The sequence below is a fragment of the Gossypium hirsutum genome, chromosome A05 (genome assembly GCF_007990345.1).
Source record: "Gossypium hirsutum isolate 1008001.06 chromosome A05, Gossypium_hirsutum_v2.1, whole genome shotgun sequence".
In the NCBI taxonomy this organism is placed as follows: Eukaryota; Viridiplantae; Streptophyta; class Magnoliopsida; order Malvales; family Malvaceae; genus Gossypium; species Gossypium hirsutum.
In genome coordinates, this window is record NC_053428.1 from 19,540,486 (window position 1) to 19,566,861 (window position 26,376).

Genomic DNA, 26,376 nt, shown 5'->3' on the forward strand with positions numbered 1-26,376 from the left:
GAGGTCGATTGAGAGATGGGATTAAAACTGGAATTCAAGTAAACCTTTTGGGTTAAATTAAAACTTTGAAATTTCAACTGCTTACCCAACCCACCTGAGAATACTCTTACTAGGCCCAATTCAAGCCCGTCAAAGGTTATTTCGTCTCGTATACATGTACGAGAGTACGCCGCGTCGCACAGCCCGCACCTACACCCACTGGGGTTTTGGGCTGCGGCTTCGAGCTTCCCCACAAGTTCTAAGTTCTAACCCATCTCTTCTGTAGCTCCGAACCCAAGTAGCATCTGCTCCGACTTCCTTTTTCTTCCTGTTCTTTCCTCCATTTTTATCTCATTCCCTCTTCTCATCCTTTCCTTCTCCACCTTTTTTGTTCCATATCCATTTCTTCTTTTCCCATTACAACCGCAAAATATGAGCAACTACTTCAATTTAAGTTCCCATAAATAAAGTACCCCTTTTTTTGTTTTGCCATTTTTCTGATTTTCCATGTTTTCTTTCCCTTTTAGATTCTGTCTTCAAAAGTACCCTTTTTTTGTACTTTATAGAATATTTCAAATTCATGATTTTATTGACATTTAAACATTTTAGTCAAAGGATTGCTTAATTTGCGAACACGGGTTTATAGTTACTATTTAAAGTTTCAAACTTTATTCTGTCATGAATCATTGGAACAAATATCAGTCAAATGTACTTGTTTATATATTTTTTTCAGATTTCAGCTTGTAAATTATGCGGCGATTTCAGGTCGGCATGGAAAGCTTTTTATTTAGATGTGTTTATAATTTATAAAATTTAAATTAATAATAGTAAAAATTGATATTTGACCTAAAAAATATAAAAATTTAATTTAATCTTTTAAAAATTATAAATATATAAATTTTAAGTTAACTATTATAAAATATATACAATTTAATTTCTCCAAAAGAAATTTCCATGGCTTCCCCTGAGTTTAACTATGCTTATAGGGCATTGAAAGGTAAAGCTTAAAATTGGCCAAATAACTAAACATTATAAGCAATGCAAATGGTAAGTGTTTTTTTTTGTCTATTTGTCGGCTCTTTTTCCTTATAAAATGTGTTGAACTTTCAGAAAAATGAAGTAGATTTCTCTTGCTGCTACGTTTCCATGTGTTGAACTTAGAATTTGATGCGCTTGAATAAATGAAGTAAATTTTGTGCAAGTTCTTTTACAGATATTGCATTTCTTTAAGGTGCCTAATTATCTGTATTTAATAAATAAATAAATAAATAAAACCACTCACGGTTGTGTTGTGCATTTGTGCTGGAGAATCCACATATGGTGACGCTGCCAATTTATGTTAGCTTGAAACTTTGGAACACTCTTGATTTGCGTCCAAGTTTAACAATTGAGGAAAGTGAGTATTAGCACCAGATTTACCCTCTTAAGATTTGCAATGGCTACCCTTTATAACGTCATGTGCCTCAGCTACATGACAATGTGCTTCAAAATTTTTCATCAGTTGGTTTAGTGATGTTTTCTCATTCTTGCTATCTTTAGGATATAGAGACTGCGTTTTGATCCTATCTCTTCAAATGACTGAATTCATAACTCGAAGAAGTGCAATTTGCTGTCATCACTGAGATTTAGAGGAAGCTAATCTGTTTTCATGGCCTCTCATAGAATATATTTGCTTATGGTTGTTAATTATGTTTGTGCATGAGACTCCAATATGTTAGAAATATTACTAACGGCTGTAAGTATTATTTTGCTAACTTGCACAGAGAGAGCCACCAAGATTGCTTAGCAAAACAGAAGCAAAGCTAGATAAGATCAGCAACTTACTCGGATATGTTATTGATAAAATCTTGTCGAAATTTATCAATAAGGGATGCAGTAAGGACTAGTATTATGTCAAAGAAGTGAAGACACAAATGGGCTATGATACCGTATCTTGTGTTTGATGATCAGTGTCTTAATACACAAGGGTCCAATACACAAGTTCATACTTTCTTATCGAGACTTTTGGGAGTCACTGCCACTGATGGATTCTTTGTATATCAAGGAGCTGTATCAAAGATTTCATACTGGAAATATGGAAGGGCCAATGCTACAAGTCTCCATCTTGTTTATTTAATTGCCAGAATTTAATCCATTTGGAGCTATCTAATTGCTCTCTAAAACCTCTATTGACATTCAAAGGTTTCAAGAATTTGAGGAGCCTTGATCTTCAACATGTTACCATCATCCAGGATGTGTTTGAAAACCTCGTTTCTAACTGTTCCCTGCTTGAGAGATTGGCATTAATGAACTTCACTGGTGTCACACGTCTTGATGCACCTAATCTGCAATTCTTTGGCGTTAGTTGTATTTTTTAATGATGCTAGCTTTCGGAGTACATTCCATTTAGCTCTGGCCTCTATTGGTTTGTATGTAAATATCAATAATGATGAGAATGACACAGGAGAGCGTTCTAGTAGACTCAAATTCTTTGTTAATCTGCCCCATGTTAGAAGGCTGAGTCTGAGTTACTTCCTGAGTGTAATGGCTTATTGAACATCGCTGTTGAGTGCTAGCATGATAGGGTCTTATTGATATCAAACAAGTTTGTTGGTGTCCTGAGATGTTTCAATTGAGAGCCACCATTGTGTTTACTTTTATCATTTAGACACCTATATGCAGTTTTACAGCCTTTATGGGATTCTACAAGCACCAATGTCGATGCTTCTTTGCTGATTTAAAGAAACTCCATTCAAGTCCTCTAGCGTGTCCTTATGCCACCTGAATATATCTGTTTGTGGCTTTAATTTATACTGTTCTTCCTTTTTCCAATTCAGTATTTGGCTACTGGAAATATGCCAAGCAGGTTGCCTAACCCATGTGTAGATCTGATTTATCTATCCATTTGCATAGATTTTGATGATTTCAGGGAAAATGCAGCTGCTCTATGCCTCCTCAGAACTTGTTCAAATCTCCAAGAACTGGAAGTTTTGGTGAGTTTTGCTTTATTTACTCGCTTAGGTTTTTTATGACGATCTACATAGTTGTATCACCAGCTTTTACATCGCATTAATGATTTTAGCTTGAACTGTTAAACTAAAAAGGTTAAATGCATGTTAAACTTCCTGATTTGGAAGTCGGTTAGCTATTTTAAAGCTCTCCTGTTTTATTTAGGCTCAACCAAAGGAGCAAACATCTGTGGAAAGATCCAATAACTTTTGGGAAGATGATCACTATGAGCTTGCTGTTTGGCCACCTGAGATTAGCAACGGTACCAGTCATCTCTGGTGTGAAATCAGAAATTGGATTTCATCAAGTTCTTGCTTTCCAGTTCTCTTGTGCTCGAGCAGTTGACTGTTAAACCTGCTTCCCTGGAAGGCGAAAGGGAGTTGATGAAGGAACTGCTTCGGTTCCGCCAAGCCTCGGTGTACACAGAAGTCATTTATTTGGAGCCATGATTATCTTAGTCATGGCTAACGTATCAAAGAAATACTGGAATATGTAAAGTATAATGCGAATTGATGTCTTGTTGTGTATATTATACCTTGTCAGGAAGAATTCTTGCAATTTATGATTATTATGATTGAATCCTTCAGTTCAAAGTGTGAATCTCAGAGTTTATTCTTTATTTTAGTGGACAAATTTAGTAAAGATCATGAGCTTTTTTGGTGATGGTTTAGAGTTTAAAGCAAGAACCTGACGTAATTTGACCTTCTTTGACCCTACCTTGATGTACTCTGACGTTGACTGTATTGCAGTTTATTGTTCATAAACCCTTTAAATGCAGTTTATTGTTCATAAACCCTTCAAATGATGAAAATAGTCAAAAGGTTTTAATTTTATCTACTAAAGGTCCAACCAACTCAATTGCAGGAACTTCATTGGTTTAGGTTTTTAAAGCTGAAGAAGTGAATTAGGTGGCCTAAAGCATTTAGCATTCTAGAACAGGTTTGTTTCACCTTCTAGTGTATTAAAGTGATCTCAGAATATGCAACTATCTATGCAAGCAATATAGATTTGAGGCTGATTCAATTCTACAAAAATGCTACCCAGAATCATCTTTTGCTTTGCAGTTGTTATAGCCATTGCGGTGGTTGTCCTATTGGCCTTGCTCTCACCGGTAAGCCACAGAAGTTCATCAAAGAACCCTTCCAGACCTTGGCTGGCCCTCTCCATGTACATTCAACACCCACACATCTCAAGGTCTAGTGTCCAACCTGTTGCCCAGTCAGATGCCGGAGCCTTCGTCTTTCACCGTGCCCTCACGGAGGGACCGAAGAACACGTCTCGAATAGTCGGGAAAGCCCAAGGCTTCATTATTCCGATTGAACATTTCGCCGATTCCGCATTCAACATAATTTATCTCACTTTCGAAACACCCAAGCTCAATGGGAGCCTGAGTATCCAGGCCAATAATGTGGAACACGAGGATAGGCAAGAACTAACAGTGGTTGGAGGAACAGGTTATTTTGCATTTGCACGTGGGCTTGCAGTGTTCATGCAGACTAAATCCCAATCATCTGAAGCTGATCCCACTTATCATGTAAAGCTTCAGCTTAGATTTCCCAATAGATCTCAGACCATTCCAGGGTGAGGCAGCAAAAGTAGAACCATCTGTTGGGGATGATCCTTGTTTTAAAAGATCCAAATTTACAATGATAAATTTGGAACTGCCTAAATTAAACAAAACCCAGCATAAGGAAGATGATTTCCAAGTCCAAGATCTGGTAAAAAGGACATGAACCAGGATTCAAAATGCTTAATAGTTGAGGAATGGTTGCAGCCCGTGGAAACGGAAGTTAGGCTTTAGAGTTAATTTTATTTTATGGAGTTTGAGTTTTGATACAATTAATATTTCCAGTTATTGGATTGGTTAGAGTTTGCAGTGTAATTAATACGAAATTATAGTGTTTAAATAATAAAAGAAGCAAAAGCTAATTATGTGTTTTTAAAAATGTTAAAGAGACCTTACTTCCAACCCGGTTTATACAAAGAAATCGGGCCGAGCCTCTCGGTTTATAATTTTCGTCCATAAATAGCCGGCTCATATTACTTTCCTTTCTTTTTCCTAATTTATTTTTTTATTTGGACTGTGTCTGGTAAAGAGCTAGTCAAGCAATTTTCACATTTTATCTCTTGCTTTATTTCTATCTATCTCTTGGAGATTCGGCAACTGGCGAGCTTCCGTCGGTTGAAGGAATACGAAATGGCAAAGTCGAGCGCGGACGATGAGGAGTTAAGGCGAGCTTGCGAGGCCGCAATCGAAGGCACGAAGCAGAAGATCGTGATGTCGATTCGCGTCGCTAAAAGCCGCGGTATCTGGGGTAAATCTGGCAGATTGGGTCGCAACATGGCTAAACCTAGAGTCCTTGCTCTCTCCGGTACGTCTTTTTCCACTTGCAATGTTTTCTTTACTTCAATTTAGAAAAACTGATAACCTTTTTACTTATTTTCGACTGAAAACTTGTTGATCATGCTAGAATCGTGTTAAATATGGACTAGTGAACTAATCTTTACGGTTGTAGAATTGTGAAAAACTGGTAGGTCGGTTCAAGTTCTAGGAGTATTAGCTATGCTTTGGAAAGGTTTTTGAATTAAAATAATATGATTGGATTTGAAGTGGCATGTGTTCTCTTATTCGTCTTGTGGGGTTCTTGTTTAGAATAATACTGGATCCTTGTAGCCTTTTTTTGTTGCTTGTGCTTACGAAGAACTATCATTTGTGCAGTGAAATCAAAAGGTCAGGAAACTGAAGCTTTTCTGCGAGTTTTGAAGTATTCTTCAGGAGGAGTTCTTGAGGTAATTATCTCTTGTTATGATATTTCAGAAAACGTGTGTTAGGACAGGCAAGAATAAGTGCATAAACGTTATCCTATGAGTTTGTTATTCTTTATTGAGTAAGCCTTGTAATAGTGTTACTACGTGGTAGCTTACTACAGCTGAACTTGGAATGATGGGGGCAGTCGTCATGAGGTTGCATTTGGCTTAGCTGTAATAGTTTCTTTACCTCGGCGGCTGTGCTGGCTTGTGTTACCAAAATTTGTTACCTAACTATGAATTGAGAATTGAATCGTAAGATCCAAATCCTGGATCTTTTGCAATCTATTTCTCTAATTCTGATGATCCTTCTATTCACAAAAGAAGCATGGCATTCTAGAATAAAGAAAAAGTCAACAATGAATTGCAATTGATGAGAGGAAAAACTGGGAAGAAAAATAGTCACCAGAAAATAGCTGTGAAGTATGGATCTTAGAATCCAGACTTAAATATGTTTTGGGGCTTTTAATTTTTGTTCTCTTATAGAAGTTTAATGATATTATTTTTATTTTTGACCTTTTAAATTTTTATATCAATCTAGGTTTATAGTTTTTTTAACCATGGTTATGTATTTATTTTTTACATTTATGAAAACTAATTATATTTATTAGTAATTTATATTATTTTAATTAAGGTGAACTGTATGTATTTTCTGAAAACGTTGTGTTCCAATTAATTGTACTATGTATCTGTTAAGCAAACTAAAGAAGATTACCCATATCAAATTATGTTCCAAATAAGTTACTATGTCCCTGTTCTTTGTACCAGACTGATCCACATACCTGGTACCATTGGTGCTGGCCCATTTATTTTTTGTTAGGCCTTGGTATTACAGTTGCCTGCCCCTCTGGCTTCATTATACTAATTTAGTTGATTATTATTCATCATACATCAGGCTTATATGTTACCAGAATGATATCAATGTGTGATTATTTGGCTTTTGCAGATATTAGTGTTGAATCAAGAGTCATAAGATGAAGAAAGTAGGATGTAGTGTTCTTCATTGTTCTTATGGATCATATCTTTCCTTTTCTTACTTAAGTTTGCTATTGATGAAAATAAAGATAAACATAATTTAAGCTAGCCATTTATCTACCTCTTCAAGTGAAACATGGAATAAATTTATACAATCACTTTTAGCATCACTGAGAAGAGAATGTTACTGGTATAAGCTTAAAGCAAAATTTGTTAATTTTTAGTTCAAAGGGCAGGGAACTATTTGATTAAGGATGAAGTTCTTAAGTCTGAACTGGTCGGTATTCTAGATTTATTGATTTTAAGATTATATTTTGGCATAAGAATTAATTGAAATTTTGCAGCCTGCAAAGTTATACAAGCTGAAGCATCTTTCAAAGGTGGAGGTTGTGACTAATGACCCTAGTGGATGCACTTTTACTTTGGTAACCCCTTTCTTGTGTTCTTTTTCTATTGGTTATTGAATTAAGATTTTGTGTTGAAAGCTGTATGTTGTTTGATCCTTGTCTATGTGATTTAGAGAAGCAACTGAGCAAAAGTAGAATACATTACTTCTTTTCTTTGCTCTCCTTGCACGGGGTATTTCTCCAACTTCTAACTGCACTTCTTATAGGGATTTGATAATCTCAGAAGCCAAAGTGTTGCACCACCTCAGTGGACTATGCGCAACATTGATGACAGGTAATTGAAATATCTCTGGACTGAAGATATCACCCTTTTTCTGTTGGCCGTTTTTTTTGCCCCTTCTTTGGATCCTTTCTTTTGGTACTTCAACAAAAATGTTTATCTTCTTTTCTTAATTGTTCCTTAAATTTATTCTTTTCTTAATTGTTCCTTAAATTTATTCTTAAATATTTTTGCAGGAACCGCCTTTTATTATGTATCTTAAACATCTGCAAAGATGTACTGGGTTGTCTTCCCAAAGTTGTTGGTGTAGATATTGTGGAAATGGCTCTTTGGGCTAAGGTAAGCTAGATCATTTTATTCTTTCCAATTTCTTGACTCTTAAATTGATGCTAAATATTTTTTGTAAAGCAAATTAGAGGTCCTTCATGGAACTCAGAGAAGCTGTAATTATGCAGAGCGTAACATAAGCTTTTAGTTGCTGATAAAAGCTTAAGGATATTTTAACTTATTGGCCCTTGTGGATTGGTGGTCATTCTGAGGAGTATAATTTCATTTGTTAAGTCTGATTTTGCTTAGAATTTCTAGCAAATTTGTTTTCCCCTAAAATTTAAAATGCCCATGTCAATAGTTTTGTCAAATCTATCTTTTCTTTATTGGTTTGACTTGTATATTGTATCTAGGAAAATACACCCTCAGTCACTACTCAAAGAAATCTACAAGATGGACCAGTTGCAACTACAGTACCAGAAAGTGGCATGAAAGTGACTGTTGAAAAGGAACTCGTCTCTCAAGTAGAGGAAGAGGACATTGAGGCTCTCTTGGGCACGTATGTTCTTTTGTTCTGTTCTAACGTTCTTCAGTGAATATTAAATGCCCATACCTATATGTTGCATTTGCATTTAATAATAATAATTATTCTTGAACCACCTGCCAAATTACTGAGATGGTTAGATCACAGCTAGTGTTATAGTTCTATCTACTTCTCTAGAAGGAGATAAGAAAGGGGGGGTATCCTAGCAGTAATATCTGCCATTTCTTGGTAATGGAGCCAAAAAATTTGAATATATGGGTTGGTCCTTGTAGTGGTCATAGTTCCTAGTTAGTATATGATTCTTGATTTCTTTTTCTTCATCTGTTTCATTGCATAATTGAAAAGGCAATATACCATTTATTGTGTTTGGTAATTGTTGAAGCCCCTCAATCCTGTTGTAATGTTTTTTTATCATAACATGGTACACAGCTATGTCATGGGCATTGGTGAAGCAGAAGCATTTTCTGAACGGTTGAAGCGAGAGCTTCATGCCCTGGAAGCAGCAAATGTGCATGCCATTTTGGAAAGTGAACCTCTAGTAGATGAGGTATTTCCTTCTATTTTTGCTTTTTGATTGTGTTTTTCTTCTCCTTAATTTTATTCTCAAATCTCACTTTCAGCATGCTGGGATTTTTAGGAATCAATAGCCTGCATTGTTCCCTTTCTTTAGGGCTCATCTGGTCCAGGCCCACCCCCTTATGCATTAGGCATCAAACAGGCTTATCAGATATTCTATGCAGTCTTGTTTACTCCCATTTCTGATACACTCAAGTAAACCAATTCTACTTTGATTTCTAATCATTCTTCTCCGAGAGCTCCTCATTATGTTTGCCTACTCCTGAGTCCTGAGTAGTTCCTATGAATATGTTGCTGTGCTTGAAGAACTTTTGTTATCTCTCATCTTTTCTTTTGACATTTTTAATTGCTTTAGGTGTTTAGGATATCCTTTGAACTTTTCGTGTGAAAAATCTTGATTAAACTTAGTGGTGCTGATATTCACCTCCATTAACTATATGCTTCTTACTAAGCTAACTAATTATTATGTTAACTTTCAGGTCTTGCAAGGGCTAGAGGCAGCAACAAGTTGTGTTGATGACATGGATGACTGGTTAGGCATGTTCAATGTCAAATTACGACATATGAGAGAAGACATTGAATCGGTAGGGAAGCTTTTGTATGGTCTATTAATATGTAGGATCTGTTTTCATCCTTTCTAGTCATTATTCGATCATTCACATGCTTCTAGTTTGCTGCTAGTTTTTTCATGAAACTAAATTATAAAGATTAAACTGTGTATATTCTTTACTTCAACATTTGACCTCGAATGCTGTTGTGAACTCTATTTCACAACATACCAGATAGAGAGCCGCAACAACAAGTTAGAGATGCAATCTGTAAATAATAAATCACTCATTGAAGAACTTGATAAGCTTCTTGAACGACTGCGTGTCCCTTCTGAGGTATGTTATCCATTACCATGTTTTGTTTAGATTCAGCCTATGTATGTAGCCTGTATTCACCTTAACAATGTTTTTATTGGTTGTAGTATGCAGCATGTCTGACAGGAGGCTCGTTTGATGAGGCTCGCATGCTTCAAAATGTTGAAGCATGTGAGTGGTTAACTGGTGCTTTGCGTGGCCTTCAAGTACCTAACTTGGATCCCAGTTATGCAAAAATGCGAGCTGTATGGACCCTTGTCTCATTCCTCCAGTTTTAAAGTTTGTAGTTAGGCAAATAATTCAGTAGATCATGTGGCACATGGTATTGCTATTGGGCTAGGTTTCTGAAGTTCTGAAGTACCTAATTCGGATCCTACTTTTCTTTTTTTATCTTTGTTTTAGGTTAAAGATAAGCGGGCAGAACTCGAAAAACTAAAAGCTACATTTGTCCGGAGAGCTTCTGAGTTTTTGAGAAACTACTTTGCCAGTTTGGTGGATTTTATGATTGGTGACAAAAGCTATTTCTCTCAGGTTTTTCCTTCATTTTGTTTTCAGTTTTGATAACAAGTATAAACTATGATACTAGGGTTCCTAACTGTTGTTCATCTGCTTGCTTTAAACAGCGGGGACAGTTGAAGAGGCCTGATCATGCTGACTTGCGGTATAAATGCAGGACGTATGCTCGCCTTCTGCAACATTTAAAGGTCAAATTACTGATCAAGTCTAACATCTGTAAAATATTTGGTCTCAATATTTCTAATAATTTTGTTTCTGCTTGTTCTCAGAGTCTTGATAAGAGCTGCTTGGGTCCTTTAAGGAAAGCTTATTGTAGCTCCCTTAACTTACTTCTGCGCCGTGAGGTTGGTAATTCAAAATAAGATTTTCCATTATTCAATAACAAGAAATGTCTTTCTCATTCAAGCTTTATGTTTTCTGTTTAGGCTCGTGAATTTGCCAATGAGCTTCGTGCTAGTACAAAAGCATCAAGAAATCCAACTGTATGGCTGGAGGCTTCCACAGGTGGCAGTCAAAGTGGGAATAGTGCAGACACTTCAGCGGTTTCTGATGCTTATGCCAAAATGCTGACAATTTTTATTCCCCTACTTGTAGATGAGGTAGTCCTTCCCTGCACTATTAGTACAAGAGGTTACATGCATTCCCTAGTCTTGATTTATTGAAAATTTATTCCTTCATGGCTCAAACTGCAGAGTTCTTTCTTTGCACACTTCATGTGCTTTGAAGTTCCTGCACTTGCTCCCCCTGGAGGTGTTGCTAATGGTAGTAAAAGTGGATCCTATGATGATGATACCAATGATGATGATCTGGGCATTATGGATATTGATGACAATGATAGTAAAGCTGGTAATCATTTCTCTTGTGACTTTATAATTTGTGGTAATAAACCTCCCTTAATTTCAAACTGAAGAATGTTGTAACTATTTTATTTTACTAGGTAAAACTTCTGCTGATCTTCAATCACTAAATGAGTCACTACAGGATTTGCTCGATGGAATTCAAGTATGTAAGCTATTGCAGTCTTTTGCAGATAGATTTTCTGTCATTCGTTATAGTTTCTGACTTTCTGGAACCAGAATGTCTTCCCAAATTTCGGTGCTTTTTGTGCATGCTCATTATTGTAGAGTTTGCATGTTCTTTTCATTCATTGTACTTTGTTCTCCTTGTTTATATCATTATGCCTTTATAATGTTGCTTGGTAGGCACTCTCTTGTTTGCAATCCCAATTTCTGTTTTTTTTCTGGATTACAGGAAGACTTTTATGCTGTAGTTGATTGGGCATACAAGATTGACCCTCTGCGTTGCATATCCATGCATGGTATAACAGAGCGCTATCTATCTGGCCAGAAAGCTGATGCGGCAGGATTTGTGCGTCTCCTGCTTGGTGCTCTTGAATCAAAAATTTCTATGCAGTTCAGCCGGGTATGTTTGTATGGAAACTGAAATTTTTATGACCTTTTGCATTTAGTATGAATCTAACTGGTTTAAGCTGCAACTGGATTTGCAGTTTGTTGACGAGGCTTGCCATCAAATTGAAAGAAATGAACGCAACGTGCGACAAATGGGAGTCTTGTCTTACATCCCTCGGTAAAGTGAACCATAGCCTTTATAAGATTTCAGAGTGCACATTTGAGATCAAAGCTGATAAAAATTTTAAGAGAAAAAAGCTACAAGTAGCTGTTTCCCTTTATGGTTTGAAAATGTTTTGCCTTTTCAGGCATATATTATCAACATGCTATCAGTATTATCTCCAACATAGCTAGGTTCCACATTATTATGTGATGCTTGCTTGTCATGTTTTACTTCAGTTGGTTTTAAACAGTTCATATGTACTTATGCACAGGTTTGCAACTCTAGCCACCCGCATGGAACAGTACATTCAAGGACAATCACGGGACTTGGTTGATCAAGCATACACCAAATTTGTAAGTCCTATCTTCAGCTTGATATCCTTGTTATTTTGGATTAGTTGTAGTGTGGTTAAGTGAGCTCTTGATGGATCATATTGTAGTCTTAGCATTGTGACGAGACTTAAGCATGTAAAGAGTTCTAGTGTTGCTACTATTTAGCAAATTGTTGCATGAAATAGAATGATAAGTCACTAAGCATTCTTTCAAGCTACTTATGCTGATGGTTAATAAGCAAGGCCGTCTTCCATGTACTTATGATCTGTTTAGCTGCTTCTTTTATTCTTGCTTTCTTGATAAGATTTAGTTCATTGTGGTGACAAATCAACTCTTTTTATTTTTTTATTTTTTCCATGTTATTATCTTCTGAATATGCTTTCCTGAAAGAATATTGTCATTGCAAATATTGTTTGGCAGGTTAGCGTTATGTTTGCTACTCTTGAAAAACTGGCACAAACGGATCCAAAATATGCTGATATATTTCTTTTAGAAAATTATGCAGCATTCCAGAATAGGTCTGCATCTTTTTCCTATGGCTAAGGGTATGGGTATAATATTTCTTTTGTTTCTTGAGGCTAATTTTTTCCCTCTCCATGCATACTTTACAGCTTGTATGATCTGGCCAATGTTGTGCCCACCTTAGCCAAATTTTATCACCAAGCAAGTGAAGCATATGAACAAGCATGTACACGTCATATCAGCATGATAATATACTATGTAAGTAATCCACCTTGGTGGCTTTTTAGTTGCTTCACTCATTATTGTTAAGCAGTGATGTTAAATGGTTGTGGAGATACTGATAAGTGTTCCATGTTACGATTCAGTCTTTACAATTGTTTTCTTTTTGCAGCAATTTGAACGACTGTTCCAATTTGCTCGAAAGATTGAGGATTTAATGTTTACAATTTCAGCGGAAGAGGTTAGCATGTTACTGATTGTACTTTCCCAGGTTCATAATTTATGCAGGGTTTTATCAGATCGCTCCTCAAGAGCGTCTGTTCCACTTTTGACTAAATTTACATAACAAGCCATAATATGCTTTGCATTACCCTCTCATCTTTAGCAAAGTCAGAATCCCATGATAAATTGGAAAAACAAAGCATTTTTTTTTTAAATAATGAAATTACTGCCAGTGGTCATCTCCAGACTTTTGCAGATTGTTATCAAATGAATGATTTGGCTGACTTTGTCCTTCACAAATTTCAGATACCTTTTCAGCTTGGATTGTCTAAAATGGATCTCCGGAAGATGTTAAAATCCAGTTTATCTGGGGTGAGTTGATCATCAACTTTTGGAACACATTGTCCTTAGTTTCAAATGGTGGAATTTAAATCTAGATCTGTCTCTTACAGGTTGACAAATCTATTACTGCAATGTATAAGAAGTTGCAGAAGAACTTGACATCTGAGGAGCTGTTACCCTCTTTGTGGGACAAGTGCAAGGTAAGCTAACTTCTTCTATTTCTAAAACCGATCAAGGCTTTAGTGTTTTTGCCAAAGTATTATGCATTGTGCATCATTAATCAATGCTATGGGAAAGAGCATTAGAACAACCCAGGTGGATTATGAGGTTGAAGGAAGAAGGGAGGGAATTTGAGTTGGTTGGTTTGGTGATATATTGCTGGTTTCTTACTAGTTTTATTTCTTGTAAATTTGACAGAAAGAGTTTCTGGACAAGTACGATAGCTTTGCCCAACTTGTTGCCAAAATTTACCCCACGGAAACCATCCCATCGGTTAGTGAAATGAGAGACCTGCTTGCTTCCATGTAAAAGGGACAGATTTTGCCTTCTGTATAATCTTCTGTATTTTCCATTTGGAGCGGAGAGCCGTATTAGCTTGCTCTAATTATTAAAGTTGTAATATAATAGACAATCGCCCCTCCAAAACCCATATTTCAATTTATTTGAAACTTACCCATTATATTCATTCATTATCGGATAGAAGTTGCTGTTGTATCATGTTCAATGTAAAATTGTTTTATTTGTCTGCTCTACATTTCGTAAGGTTTAATAGAGTTTTTGGAATTCCATTCTTTAATTCTCAAAAATCTCCACATAGTTGGTGCGCAGAGTCGATGTTTGTTCTATTCCATTCCTCATATGCCAGCCAACGTATTAATATGATTGGTTTATGACATCATGGATTGCACTCTTGATGGGCGTTGAATTTTCTTTCCTAGCTGGTTTCTTTTCTCTTAGAAGTACGCTTGCTTATCAAGGAAATGGCAACGACGATATTCATTAGGGTCAAGCACATTGATGGATGCAGCTTCCATGTTAGCTATAAAGTACTTGCTGATTCGAAGGATCCATAAATAAACTCTCATCAACGTCCACGCAGTCTATTTATCAAACTCACGCCTACCCTAATGAACTTAGGAGTCGACTTCATGATGTGGCAAGTTGCTTTCATTGTTTGAATTGAGACCACTGAATTTGAATCTCTCTGCAGCATATTTTTCCCTAAGAACCTTCCTCTCTCTCTGTCTCTGTGCTTCATGATAATAGTTGGATAAATTTCATATTTTAATAATTTTGCCAAAACTAATAAAATACTTTTATAGCTCTGTATTCAGAATTGATAGCAAAAAAATAAAAATCTTGGGTAAAGGTTTTATGTCACTATGTCTAATTAACCAAATCACATCCAATCTGTATCGTTAAACCGTCGTTTATTATTTTATTATTCGGTTTATCATTTTATTATTATTTGTGGGTGTTGTGAGCATATATATATATATACATATATATAAGTAGATGACTCACAGGATTCCGTTTTCTTTTTCTTTCTTTTTTATATTTTTTTACTAGCGATTGCGTGAATTACTTAACCAGGAGCAGTTTACTAGGGTTTATCGCCTTATATTGTATACATACAGAATCCCTTCCCCTTGGGATTTTATTATATTAAGCAATCAATAAATAAGTCTCATTCTCAGTCTTTTCATCATATCATAGGCTTTGGCTTTGGAGTTTGCAAAACCAAAGAAGGGTTTTCAATTTTCAAGCTGCCTTCCACTTGTAATATCTTCTCCTAGGTTTTTCAGTTTTCTTTTGTCTATGGCTGCTTCTGATTCTGACGATGTGAACCTTGCCTATGACGATACTGCTGACGACTACTTCTATCTCGACGATACGGATGATGACTTACATCCACCCCAAGCCAGCGACAGCCTTGATGACGATCAACTCCAAGGCAGCGACAGCCATAATGACGATGATGACGATCTACTCCAAAACAGCGACTGGCATGATGACGGTGATCATGATTGTGACGATAACGATGATGGTGATGAGAATGCACTTGAAGAAGATGAACATGATTCCCCAATATCTGGCCAAAACTATAGTGTTTTAACTGAAGCAGATATACGCCATCGTATAAAAGATAACATCGCTGAAGTCTCTTCTGTCCTGTCTATATCGAAAAACGAGGCAAGTAGCTTACTCCTTCACTATAATTGGAGTGTTAATAATATTTTTGATTCATGGTTTGCCGATGAAAAAGCAGCCCGTGAAAAGGCAGGCTTGTTTCTCGAACCCTTGATCGGGTCACCTGATCACGACAGCAGTATTTGTGTAATCTGCTTTGAAGATTACCCTTGTGATGGGACCAAGTCCACATCTTGTGGACATCGTTATTGCAATGATTGTTGGAGTTCCTACATTAAAACAGCCATTGCTGATGGCCCTCAAAGTTTATTGCTAACGTGTCCCCATCCATCTTGCCGTGCTGCTGTGGGTGAAGACATGGTGGGTTTGTTTGCGTCGGAGAAAGAGAAAAACAAGTATTCTAGCTACATTGTTATGTCATATATTGAATCAAAAAAGATGATCAAGTGGTGTCCAGGCCCAGGCTGTGAAAACGCTATTGACTTTGTCGCCGGGAGTGAAAATCTTGATGTTTCTTGCCTTTGCTCCCATTCCTTTTGCTGGAATTGTACTCAAGATGCTCATCGTCCCGTGGACTGTGAAACCGTGACGAAATGGATGTCGAAGAACAGCTCGGAGTCTGAGAATGTAAATTACATACTAGCTTTTACCAAGCCTTGTCCCAAATGCAAAAGGCCAATTGAGAAAAACATGGGATGTTCGCATATGACATGTAGGGCGCCTTGCCTTTACGAGTTCTGCTGGCTCTGCCTTGGAGATTGGAAAAACCATGGCACTTGCAATCGTTTCAAGGGGAACCCCGAGGAGGAAAAAAGAGAAAAGGCGAAGCAATATGTGATGAAATACACCCATTACTTCGAACGTTGGGCCACCAATCAGAACTCAATGAAAAAGGGTGCTGCCGAATTGCAAAAAGTGCAAACCGAACAGATTGAGGTTCTTAGTCGTATTCAAGCACAACCTTTGGCTCAAATCAGTTTCGTAACAGAGGCCTGGAAACAGATAATCGAATGTAGGAGGGTACTTGCATGGACCTATGCATATGGTTTTTATTTGCCTGAGGAATGCGAGGCTAAAAGGAACTTGTTCGAGTACTTGCAAGGTCAGGCTGAGTCTGGCTTGGAGAGGCTTCACGATTGTGCGGAAAAGGAGCTGCTACCATACCTGAAAGACGAGATCTCGGTGGAGGGATTCATAGAGTTCCGAAAAAAGCTTACATTGCTTACCAGAGTGACTAGAAATTACTTTGACAACTTGGTTGCCGCCTTGCAGAATGGACTATCTGATGTAAACACAGGTTCGTCAAGTGTCTCAAAGAAACGAAAGTCGAATTGGGCTGCTGCTGCTGTTAATGCAGCTCCAGTCTTGGATACAAATATAAACGATAACTCTGCCACTGCCCCTGCGGCCGCTGCCAGTGCTATGGAACCATGGGCTTGTGCATATTGTTCCTACGAAAATCAGAGTTCTGCCACTAATTGTGCAATGTGTGGGCGAGGGTCTTGGACTTGTGATGTCTGTACTTATGCCAATTCCAGGACCTCGGCTACATGCGCAATGTGTACTGATGCACCGGGACCTTAGACGACTCCAAACAGGGTGAGTTTTAATTTATCTTTTCGTCATTTTGCTAGTTACAAAAATTTTAGGATTTCATCCATGGAGATGATGAGGAATTGTATTTCATGTTCCAGATTAACAAGGAATTGTATTTAAATAAAGAATATCTCTTTCTTCTATTTCATTTTCCAGATTTCATCCATAGCGATGATTTCATACATAACGCAATAGCATTTTATGTTGCAGATATGCGTACCAGTACCCCCACTTTAAATTTGCATAGTGGGATGCTTGTATAAATTAATATTTTGAGTTGAGTTTAATCAATTTGGGTAAGATTCACCAAAGATTTTTCTTCTTTTTCAGGGAAAGCTAATGGATTAATAACTCAGCACTAAAGTTTAATCTTTGTTTAGAATAGATTGAATGTACTGGAGGATTACCTTAATTAAATTGGTTCACTTGTAGCTCACTTCTCATGCAATTTGATTACCAAATACAATAACTGCTTTACAATGAATAGGAAGATTTGGTATTGGTTGAGCTGTGCCTATCGAATATCACATACCCCTTTCTTGGTTTATTAAATTCACGTGGTGCTTTTCAGGGCCCAGAAAAACCGTTCAAATCCAACCCATAATTCGGTTTGGGTTTTTTTATAATTTAGTTTCATTAAACCGTTGGATTTTAGTTTATTTTATTGGACACTAAAAAATTCTAAAAAAATATTTAAAAAAAAACTCGAAGTTAATACATAAATCCATTTAAAACTTAAAACAAAACTCATTGTTTTTAAATTCTAAATATAGTTTCTATTCTATTTTTACATATTTTATAATTAAATTCATCTCTTTTATCCTTATGATGTATTGTGTTCATTTTTCTCTTATTATTGTTCCTCTCCTTTCCTTATCATGTATTGTGTACTTTTTTTCTCTAAAATTTTAGTTATCATTAAAAATTTTAACTTTTTTCTCTTACTCTTAAAAATTTTAAAATTTTGATTATCATTATTGATTTTTTATTGTAATTATACATTAAGAATTTTAAAATATAAATAATTTAACATTACACATCAAGAATGCTAAAACAAATAATTTTAAATTTGATTAAACCTTTTACTATCTTCTGTGAATATTAAATGTGATTAAGTTAAGGTTGAATTAGATTTTTAATAAACATTTATAATTATAGATTTTATAAATTATTTTTAAATAAATATATTAATTATTTAACATTTGACTATTGAATGAAGATTGAGAGTGATTAGATTTCTAATAAAAATTTATAATTATAGATTTTATAAATTATTTTTAAATAAATATATTAATTGAGATTTTATATATAAATGTAAAAAAAATTAAAATTGTTAAATAGTGTCTAATAAATATAAAACACTCCTATTCAGTTTCTTTAAAAGATATTAATATGATTTTTATTTATTTTATAAAAAAACAAAAATTGAATTATTGATTAACTGTTTATTGAATTTTTTTTTTAAATATGAAATTGAAGGTTTTATTCATTGACAGTTCTACCATAACTTAACCTTAGAGAAGCATTAAAAAATGGGGAACCAAACAGACTCCTAAAGACACCGGCTAAGAAGTGATTGGCTCACAGCAAAATAGAATCAATTTTATTTAAATAAAATTTAATATGAAAATTCGATTTGAACTAATTAATTTAGTACAATTCGATAATAACCAATTTTCTATATCCACAAAATCCATGTACCCCTAATTTTGATGGGAGTGGACTGATCACTTCTTAGCCCATTTTTTAATACTCCTCTAAGATTAAGGATGATAGGACCTTCAATTTCATCAAAAATGAAAAACTTCAATAAATAGTTAATCAATAATTCGATTTTTTTCTTTTTATATATATTTTTATAAAATAAGTAAATAAAAGTCATATTAATAATAAAGTTGATTTTTTTAAAGAAAATGAAAGTGGAATAAATCATAGCTAATTCATTTATGTTAAATTAAAATTCGTTTAATCAATTATTATTACTCATGTGTGTATTTTATTTTTATTGGAAAAGAAAAAAAAATGTTTATTTATTATTTAAGTTAAACCTTCAACTTCTCTTTTTCTAAAAAATTGAAACCCCTAAAACAGAAATGAAAGTAAGTCTTCATATCCTTTTTTTGCATGGTTTCCTTCTATTTTCTAGATACCCAAACCCTTCCTTAGTGTCAGCGTCTTGAAACATGATGAAGCATCAATAAAATAAGAGCATGCTAACTCAAAAAGGAAAAAAAAGTGAAAGAGATTTTCAGTAAAAGAATGTGTATGTCTTTTAACTATTCGTCTCCTCTTCTCTTTTAGAAACCAATCCTTTTTAAAATCAATTTTTTTAGATTCAAACCTAACACGTCTGATATATTTTTTAATTTTAAATCCTTTTTTTACAATTTATCTTACTATTTTATTTGTTTTGAACATCATCTTGCTATTTTATTTTAATATATATCTACATATATCTACTAATCACCTAAATGATATCATATTAATTCTAAAGTAAACCCTAATGAAATATTAATCTCTAATATCAATCTAATATTTATCCTATCATCTCACCTAATTCAACTTTAAAAATAAACCTAAAAAATTATTTAAAATTCCAATTAGATATTATTTGTTTACATGTTTAAAATGTAACGACCCGAATTTTACCGTTACCGAAAAAGTGTATTTTCGGGTCTCCGTTTCTGAAAAATGGATTCGTAAATATTTATTAAAAATATTTACGAAGTCAATTGAGTGGTTAATTAGACTTTAATTAAGTAAAATTAGCTTAATTAAGAGTAATTAGTGGAAAGGATTAAATTGAATTAAGTGTGAAAGTTTAATTATAAATTAAAGAAAAGTTAAAGGGACCAAATAGGTAAATATACCAAGTCCCATAAATGAGGCTGCAAATGTGGATAAAAATCTTAGATTTTTTTCATGAATGTATTATTTAATAAGACTATATTATTATTATATTGTAATTTATATTAATGATATTATAATATTATTTTAACAATTGTATGGTAATTATAAATACATGTGTAATAAATTAAATACATATACTTGTAATACAACTAAATAATTACTTAAAATATAAGAAATTGTTATTAAATGATATTATTATTATATTATAGTATATTATATTATATATTATATTATATAAATAAGTAAAGAAACATAAGAAACAGAATGAAAGCAAACGAAACAGAGAAGAACAGGGGAGAAAGAAAGAAAAGAAAGAAAGAAAGGGAGAAAAGGGAAAATTAATGTTTTGAAGCTTTAAAGTTTAATTGGTAAGTTAATTTAGCCCTTTTTACTTAATTTTGATGTTTTAGAAGTTTTAGAACAAAGTTTTGATGAAATTAAGTTGATATTTTGAAAGTTATTAGATTTCTAGATATTGTCCATGTTAAATAAAATGATGAATTAAGGGCTAAATTGATAGAAATTCAAGTTAGAAATGATATAAGGATTAAATTGTAAAGTGATTCATAAGTTTTATGCTTTAAGGACTAAATTGAAAGAATTTCGAAATTATGGTTTTATGATGAAAAATAGATAATTATGTCTAAGTTTGGTTAAAAATTGAGTAGAAATAAAGTATGAATTAAGATAGAAAAGTAAGTGAATTTAGTTAGGATTAAATTGAAATTAAAGTAAATCAACATTTTGTACTAAGACTATTTTGGACAGCAGCAGTAGTCTAAGTTTGAAAAGTCACCAAAAATTGTAGAAATTGAATTAGAGGATTAATAAAATATTAAATTAAAGATTATTGAGTTTAGTTTCTTATAGAAGAAACGATATAAGCAATTGAATTGTAAATTATAAGATATAATGAATTTTGTGAGACAAGGTCAGAATGAATTCGGGTTCCCCTGTTCTGACTTTGGAAAATCACCAAAAATTGAATAAAAATAATTAGAGGCTTAAAGTTATATGTTTAGAATCCCTAATGAGTCTATTTTCATGAGAAATCAACGATAATGTTATCCAAGTTCTGTACTGTGAGATAATTAATTTTTAGTGAAGAAGGGACGAAACTGTCAGACAGCAGAATAGGGGTGAATTTAAAGAATAAACTGTACTTAATGGCTAAACCAAAAAATTCTGAAAATTTTATTGTAGGAAGATTTGTGAGTCTAGTTTCAGGAAAAATTAGCGGATCTTAATTTAGAATTCTATAACTCAAGATATGAATTAGTAATGTATTAATGATTATAAATTGTATTAATTTCGTAGTCAATGTTGTACCAGAAATCTCGGCTAAGAAAGGACAAGACAAAGTCAACGGGAGTTAGCTCAAAAATTACGGTTTGTATTTCTATAATCCGAACCTAATACTTAATTGTTGAATTTATTTCTTAATATGTATATTAAGTGTTTGAAGTAAGAATTATTGTGTTTTGCAAATGAAATGGATTGATATAGTATGTGATGAATTTATTAAATTTATATTGATTGAATTGGCGTATATATATAGATATATATATATTGAATATTGAATATATATTGATTATTTGAATTGAATTGAAAATTTTAAATATGAGATTTGTGATATTTGGATATTTGTTATTGAAAAGTGAATTGAATTGAATTGTATTGAATTATGAATTTATGTGATTAATTAAAATGTGTATTGATTGAAAAAAATTGAAAGTGAATTGAATACCCTATTAACAGTATCGGGCTGAGTCGGATATAGTTGGCATGCCATAGGATTGGAAGTGTTCAGGGATTCTTCGACCTCGAGTCGATGAGACACTGGGTGTCACTATATTTCTTCGGATAGATTCGATGAGGTACTGGGTACCAACTTTACTTCGGCTAGGCTGATGAGACACTGGGTGTCAAATATTGCTTCGAACTATCCGATGAGGCACTGGGTGCTATATTGGTGTGTTTGGTTGGATCCGTGTATCCGTCAAGGTCCGAGTCTTGTTAATAGGGGTAAATAAGTGAAAAGATAAGTCGAGTGAATTTGATTGATTGAGCTATTGGAATGAAATGAGAAATTGAATTGAGAATTGAAATTGAGATATGAGATTGAAAACATGAACCAAAAGGTTCATGAAATGAGTGAAGTTCAAATGGATGATGATTGATGTTAGAATGAATTAAAATGGTATATTGTTAAGAAATAAAGTGTGAAAACAAGTGAATTGTGAATATATTGTATAGAATTTATACGGTAGGTAAATGAAAAGAATTGAACAAATATGTTATTGTGTTTGTTATATGACTTGTATAGAATTTATATGGTAAGTAATTGAAAATTTATCTATAAAACAAATAAATGAATACTTATAATTGTTATTGTGATTTTAAGTTTAATTGTTATATTATTAAGTGTTCGGATTATAGAAATACCACTGAGTATACCATACTCAGCGTACGGTTTGTTTCCGTGCGCAGGTTTAGTAAAGATAGAACGTTGAATCAGCATCCCAGTTCGATCCCGAATTCATTAAGGTAAAGTGTGTTAATTATTGGTAATGGCATGTACCTAGGATGTTTTATAAGAGTCATTTAGGTTGTAGATGTACTCATGAAATGAGTAAATTATGGTTGGCAATGGTATGTAGTATGAATTTTGAAATTTACTAAAAATTCGTAGTGATTCTAAATTAGTCCCGAATTGAATTTACTGTTCATGTTGGACCGCGAGGGCCCATTAAAGGGACGACATCTTAAAACTAGGATGTGTGTAAATATTTATTTTAATTAATGACCGAAATTGGACTGTACTGACTGGTAATGTCTCGTAACCCTGTTCTGATGACAGTATAGGGTTAGGGGGCATTACATAAAACACGTGGAGTGGAGTAGGAATCCTAAATTCGATTAAAAAAATTAACAATGTTATAGTAAGTGACTTAAATTGTTAAATAATTAAAGTTAAATGATGGAAACTGACTATTTGAAAGTTGAGGTTAAATTTAATGATTTATAATGTATTAAAAGTTAAAATTTTATAGTAGTAGTGATTAATAATAATTTTTTTCCTTTTCTTTAACTTGTTGGCATATGGAAGAAATTTATATATTTTTTAATTTTTCTATATATTTTAAAACTTTTAATAACTAAAGCAAAAATAAAAATGAGTGAGGGCTCTATTGACAAAAGCGGTAAATATTGAGGGGTTAAATTTACTATTGTAACTAATTTTTTTAACAAAGTTAACAAAAAGAAAAGTTACTTGAGGGACCAATTTTTAGCAAATAAAATTGTACAAGACTATCTTCAAATTTTAACTTTGGTATCATCTTGAAGCTAAGGATAGACAGGTTGGCTCTTTTCCTTGGATTCTCGGGGGAGATTTTAATGTTTCTCTTTCTCTTGAGGAGAGTTCTTGCTTTAATGGTTCTCAAGGTAGTACTTCTGACATGAGAGATTTCCAGGAATTTGTCCGCAGTATAGGTATTGTTGACCATGCTTTTGAAGGTCCCAGATATACCTGGTCTAATCATCAGAGTGATACTTTCATGGCAAGGAAACTTGATAGGGTGATGATCAATAGTCAATACCAATTGGTTGCAATATTTTCCTGGCTCTAAGCTTGAATTCCTCGCGCCTGGTTCATCTGCTTATTGTCCTTCTATTGTTTAGCTTGATCAGCCTGTCTACTCTCCTCTCAAACTCTTTAAGTTTTTCAACTTTTGGGTTAAACATAAGGACTTCATGAATATTGTTGCTGAGTCTTGGGGTAAGGAAGTTCATGGTGATCCTAACCCTATGCTTAGGCTCTTCATTAAGCTAAAAAGACTTAAAGCTCCTTTGAGAGCCTTGAATGTTGCTGCTTTTGGTCAGATTCCTGAGAGGGTAAAGAAGAAGAGAGCTAAGTTAGAGGAGTTACAATTGATTGAACTTGCTGAGGGTTCTTCTTCGCATTCTTTTCAACTACTTTAGCTGCTTCATGGTGAGTTTAAAGCTTTGCAGGATGCTGAGGAGCAGTTTTACAGACAAAAGGCAAGGGTTCATTGGATTCGAGAGGGTGATCAATATACTAAATTTTTTCATAGGACTCTGGCTGTTAAAAGGAGCAAGGTTACCATCCGTGCTCTTGTTGAAGGTGATGGGAATCGATTATAAAGTCATTATCTTATTGTCAATTAGATTTCTAAGTTCTATCAGGGACTTCTTGGGGTTGTTGATATCAAGGTTGTCGGTTGGTCTTATCAGGTTCTTAGAGAACTGCTTCCTTGTTCTCTGTAAACTGCTGCTCAAGTTGACTTGGCCCGTCCTATCTCTAATGCTGAAATTAAGACTGCCCTTTTTGAGCAAGGAAATGATAAATCTCCTGGCACTGATGGGTACACTGCCTATTTTTTTAAAGCTGCTTGAAGCATTATTGGTGTTAATTTCCTTGCAGCAGCTCAGTTCCATCTCTCAGTTATTGCCTGCCTTTAATGCTACTACAATCACTTTTGTCCCTATATGCGAACATCCTAAGCATGTTAAAGAGTTCAGGCCTATTGCTTGCTATACTACTGTTTATAAAAAGTTTTGGTGAACAGGATTACTCTTTATTTGCTTGGTCTTATTTTAAAAAGCCAGAGTGCTTTCATCAAGGGGAGGAACATTAATGATAAATATCCTGCTGGCCTATGAACTGATGAGAGGCTACAATAGGAAGCAAATCTCTCCTTAGATGTCCCCTTAAGGTTGATTTGCAGAAGGCCTTTGACTCAGTTAACTGGGAATCTCTTCCTCCGTGCTTAGGGCTTTAAATTTTCTTGATGCTTTGATTGGATGGATTGCAGCTTGTGTTACTTCTCCTAATTCCTCTATTTCTATAAATGGTGGTCTGGTTGGATTGTTCAAAGGTGCAAAGGGACTGAGACAAGGGGATCCTCTCTCACCCTATTTGTTTGCCATTGTAATGAATGTTCTCTCTCGGTTGCTAGAGATTGCGGCAAATCGTGATTGATGTCTTTAATTTTCACCTTAAATGCCACAAAATCCAGCTCACTCATTTATCATTTGCGGATGACCTCCTTATCTTTGCGAAGGGTAATTCTGATTCAGTGGTTGGTATATGGTGCTTATTGTAGTTCTACTTGTTTTCAGGCTTGCAACTAAATACTTCAGAGAGTGAATTATTTGCTGCTGAAGTCTTAGAAGATGAGTTGGATTCTATGATTTCAGATCACTGGGTTCAAGGTAGCAGGTTACTGGTTCGATATCTTGGACTTCCTCCTGTTGCTAGGAAGCTTTCTATTCCTGATTGCAAGGCTTTGATTGAGAAGATTGTTGCCAAAATCAATCATTGGTCTTGCAGTTATGTAATAATATCAGTCGAGCGATTGGTACGTGGCAGCAAGAGTTGAATTGGGTTGTTACTTTTCGCAAAGTCAAGTCCCTATTGTTTGCATTTAGAAGCTGACATGGAATGCTGATATCCGTGCTATTTGGTGTGAAAGGAATGGAAGGGTTTTTGGGAAGGCACATACCACTGCTCTGTTTATTTGTTCTTATGTAAAGAGTTTTGCTGCTTCTTGGGCAATAAAATTACAACTATTAAAAAAAAAAAACTGGAAATGTATGATGCAATTAACTATGTTTATTATTTACTAATGCACATATTTAACTGTTATATGTTCCTGACTAGAACATGTTATATGATGCAATTAACTATGTTTATTATTTACTAATGCACATATTTAACTGTTATATGTTCCTGACTAGAACATGTTATAATATTTTTTGCACATATTTAACTGTTATATGTTCCTGACTAGAACATGTTATAATATTTTTCGAAATCATTTTTTTTAAAAACGGGAATCGATTTTATTTTAAAAATGAAAAAGAGAAAATGGGAGTCGCCACCGATCCTTTTTGATGAGGTGTGATCGAGTCACCTCGTAAAAGCAGTTGTTTTTAATAAATGATTTGATTTATTTAAACAACGATTTCGGTCCGCGAAATTCAGAAAAACGGGTTTGGGAGTCTGTTACGCACGAGGAAGGATTAGCACCCTCGTAACGCCCAAAATTGGTACCTAGTTGATTAATTAGTGTCCGAGTGTCGAAAATTTGAAAACTTGAAAGACTTTAAAATACAATCCCTCTTTTTATAAAAACACTCGAATGTTAAAGACCTTTTCGTCTCGAAATAATAAAATGTCACGTCCAGTAAGTTAGGACACGATATCTCGAACTTTGAGAATGAGCTTGCCTTTATTTAAAATTCATGTATTTTAACTTTTTAAAAAGATGTTCGGTTATTTAGGGTAAATGAGAAAAGTCGAAACCTAATAAGTTAGGGTACGTTTTCTTGAATTTCTAAATACCGAATATTATCTTTATTTGCAAAAATTCTTATCTCAATGTAACAAAATGTCATATCC

At 34.4% G+C, this 26,376-nt stretch overlaps 4 protein-coding genes and 2 pseudogenes across 4 annotated transcripts; all 6 read left to right on the forward strand.

Annotated features, from left to right (window-relative positions):
- Positions 1–1,296: 1,296 nt before the first annotated feature.
- Positions 1,297–2,514, forward strand: LOC121203402 (F-box/FBD/LRR-repeat protein At1g13570-like; annotated as a pseudogene).
- A 280-nt stretch (positions 2,515–2,794) lies between these two features.
- LOC107942009 (uncharacterized) lies at positions 2,795–4,905 on the forward strand (annotated as a pseudogene).
- Positions 3,734–4,905, forward strand: LOC107942008 (dirigent protein 1). The gene has a single exon (XM_016875646.2). It carries the CDS (start codon positions 4,001–4,003, stop codon positions 4,550–4,552), a length of 552 nt encoding a protein of 183 aa, XP_016731135.1. The 5' UTR covers positions 3,734–4,000; the 3' UTR covers positions 4,553–4,905.
- Positions 4,906–4,944: 39 nt separating this feature from the next.
- On the forward strand, positions 4,945–14,044 carry LOC107942007 (exocyst complex component SEC3A). Its single transcript, XM_016875645.2, has 25 exons — positions 4,945–5,339; positions 5,687–5,757; positions 7,095–7,175; positions 7,364–7,431; positions 7,614–7,716; positions 8,058–8,203; positions 8,618–8,735; positions 9,244–9,348; positions 9,547–9,648; positions 9,735–9,872; positions 10,030–10,158; positions 10,251–10,331; positions 10,413–10,487; positions 10,569–10,742; positions 10,836–10,989; positions 11,081–11,145; positions 11,395–11,565; positions 11,651–11,730; positions 11,987–12,068; positions 12,468–12,565; positions 12,659–12,767; positions 12,901–12,969; positions 13,257–13,322; positions 13,403–13,492; positions 13,710–14,044. The coding sequence occupies exons 1-25, from the start codon at positions 5,165–5,167 to the stop codon at positions 13,818–13,820; spliced, it is 2,661 nt and encodes an 886-aa protein (XP_016731134.2). The 5' UTR covers positions 4,945–5,164; the 3' UTR covers positions 13,821–14,044.
- A 723-nt stretch (positions 14,045–14,767) lies between these two features.
- LOC107942002 (probable E3 ubiquitin-protein ligase ARI8) lies at positions 14,768–17,182 on the forward strand. Its single transcript, XM_016875639.2, has one exon. The coding sequence runs from the start codon at positions 15,111–15,113 to the stop codon at positions 17,025–17,027; it is 1,917 nt and encodes a 638-aa protein (XP_016731128.1). The 5' UTR covers positions 14,768–15,110; the 3' UTR covers positions 17,028–17,182.
- A 5,942-nt stretch (positions 17,183–23,124) lies between these two features.
- Positions 23,125–25,354, forward strand: LOC107942005 (uncharacterized). The gene is made up of 7 exons (XM_016875642.1): positions 23,125–23,152; positions 23,298–23,530; positions 23,634–23,846; positions 23,934–24,096; positions 24,253–24,337; positions 24,747–24,946; positions 25,095–25,354. The coding sequence occupies exons 1-7, from the start codon at positions 23,125–23,127 to the stop codon at positions 25,352–25,354; spliced, it is 1,182 nt and encodes a 393-aa protein (XP_016731131.1).
- The last annotated feature ends 1,022 nt before the right edge of the window (positions 25,355–26,376 follow it).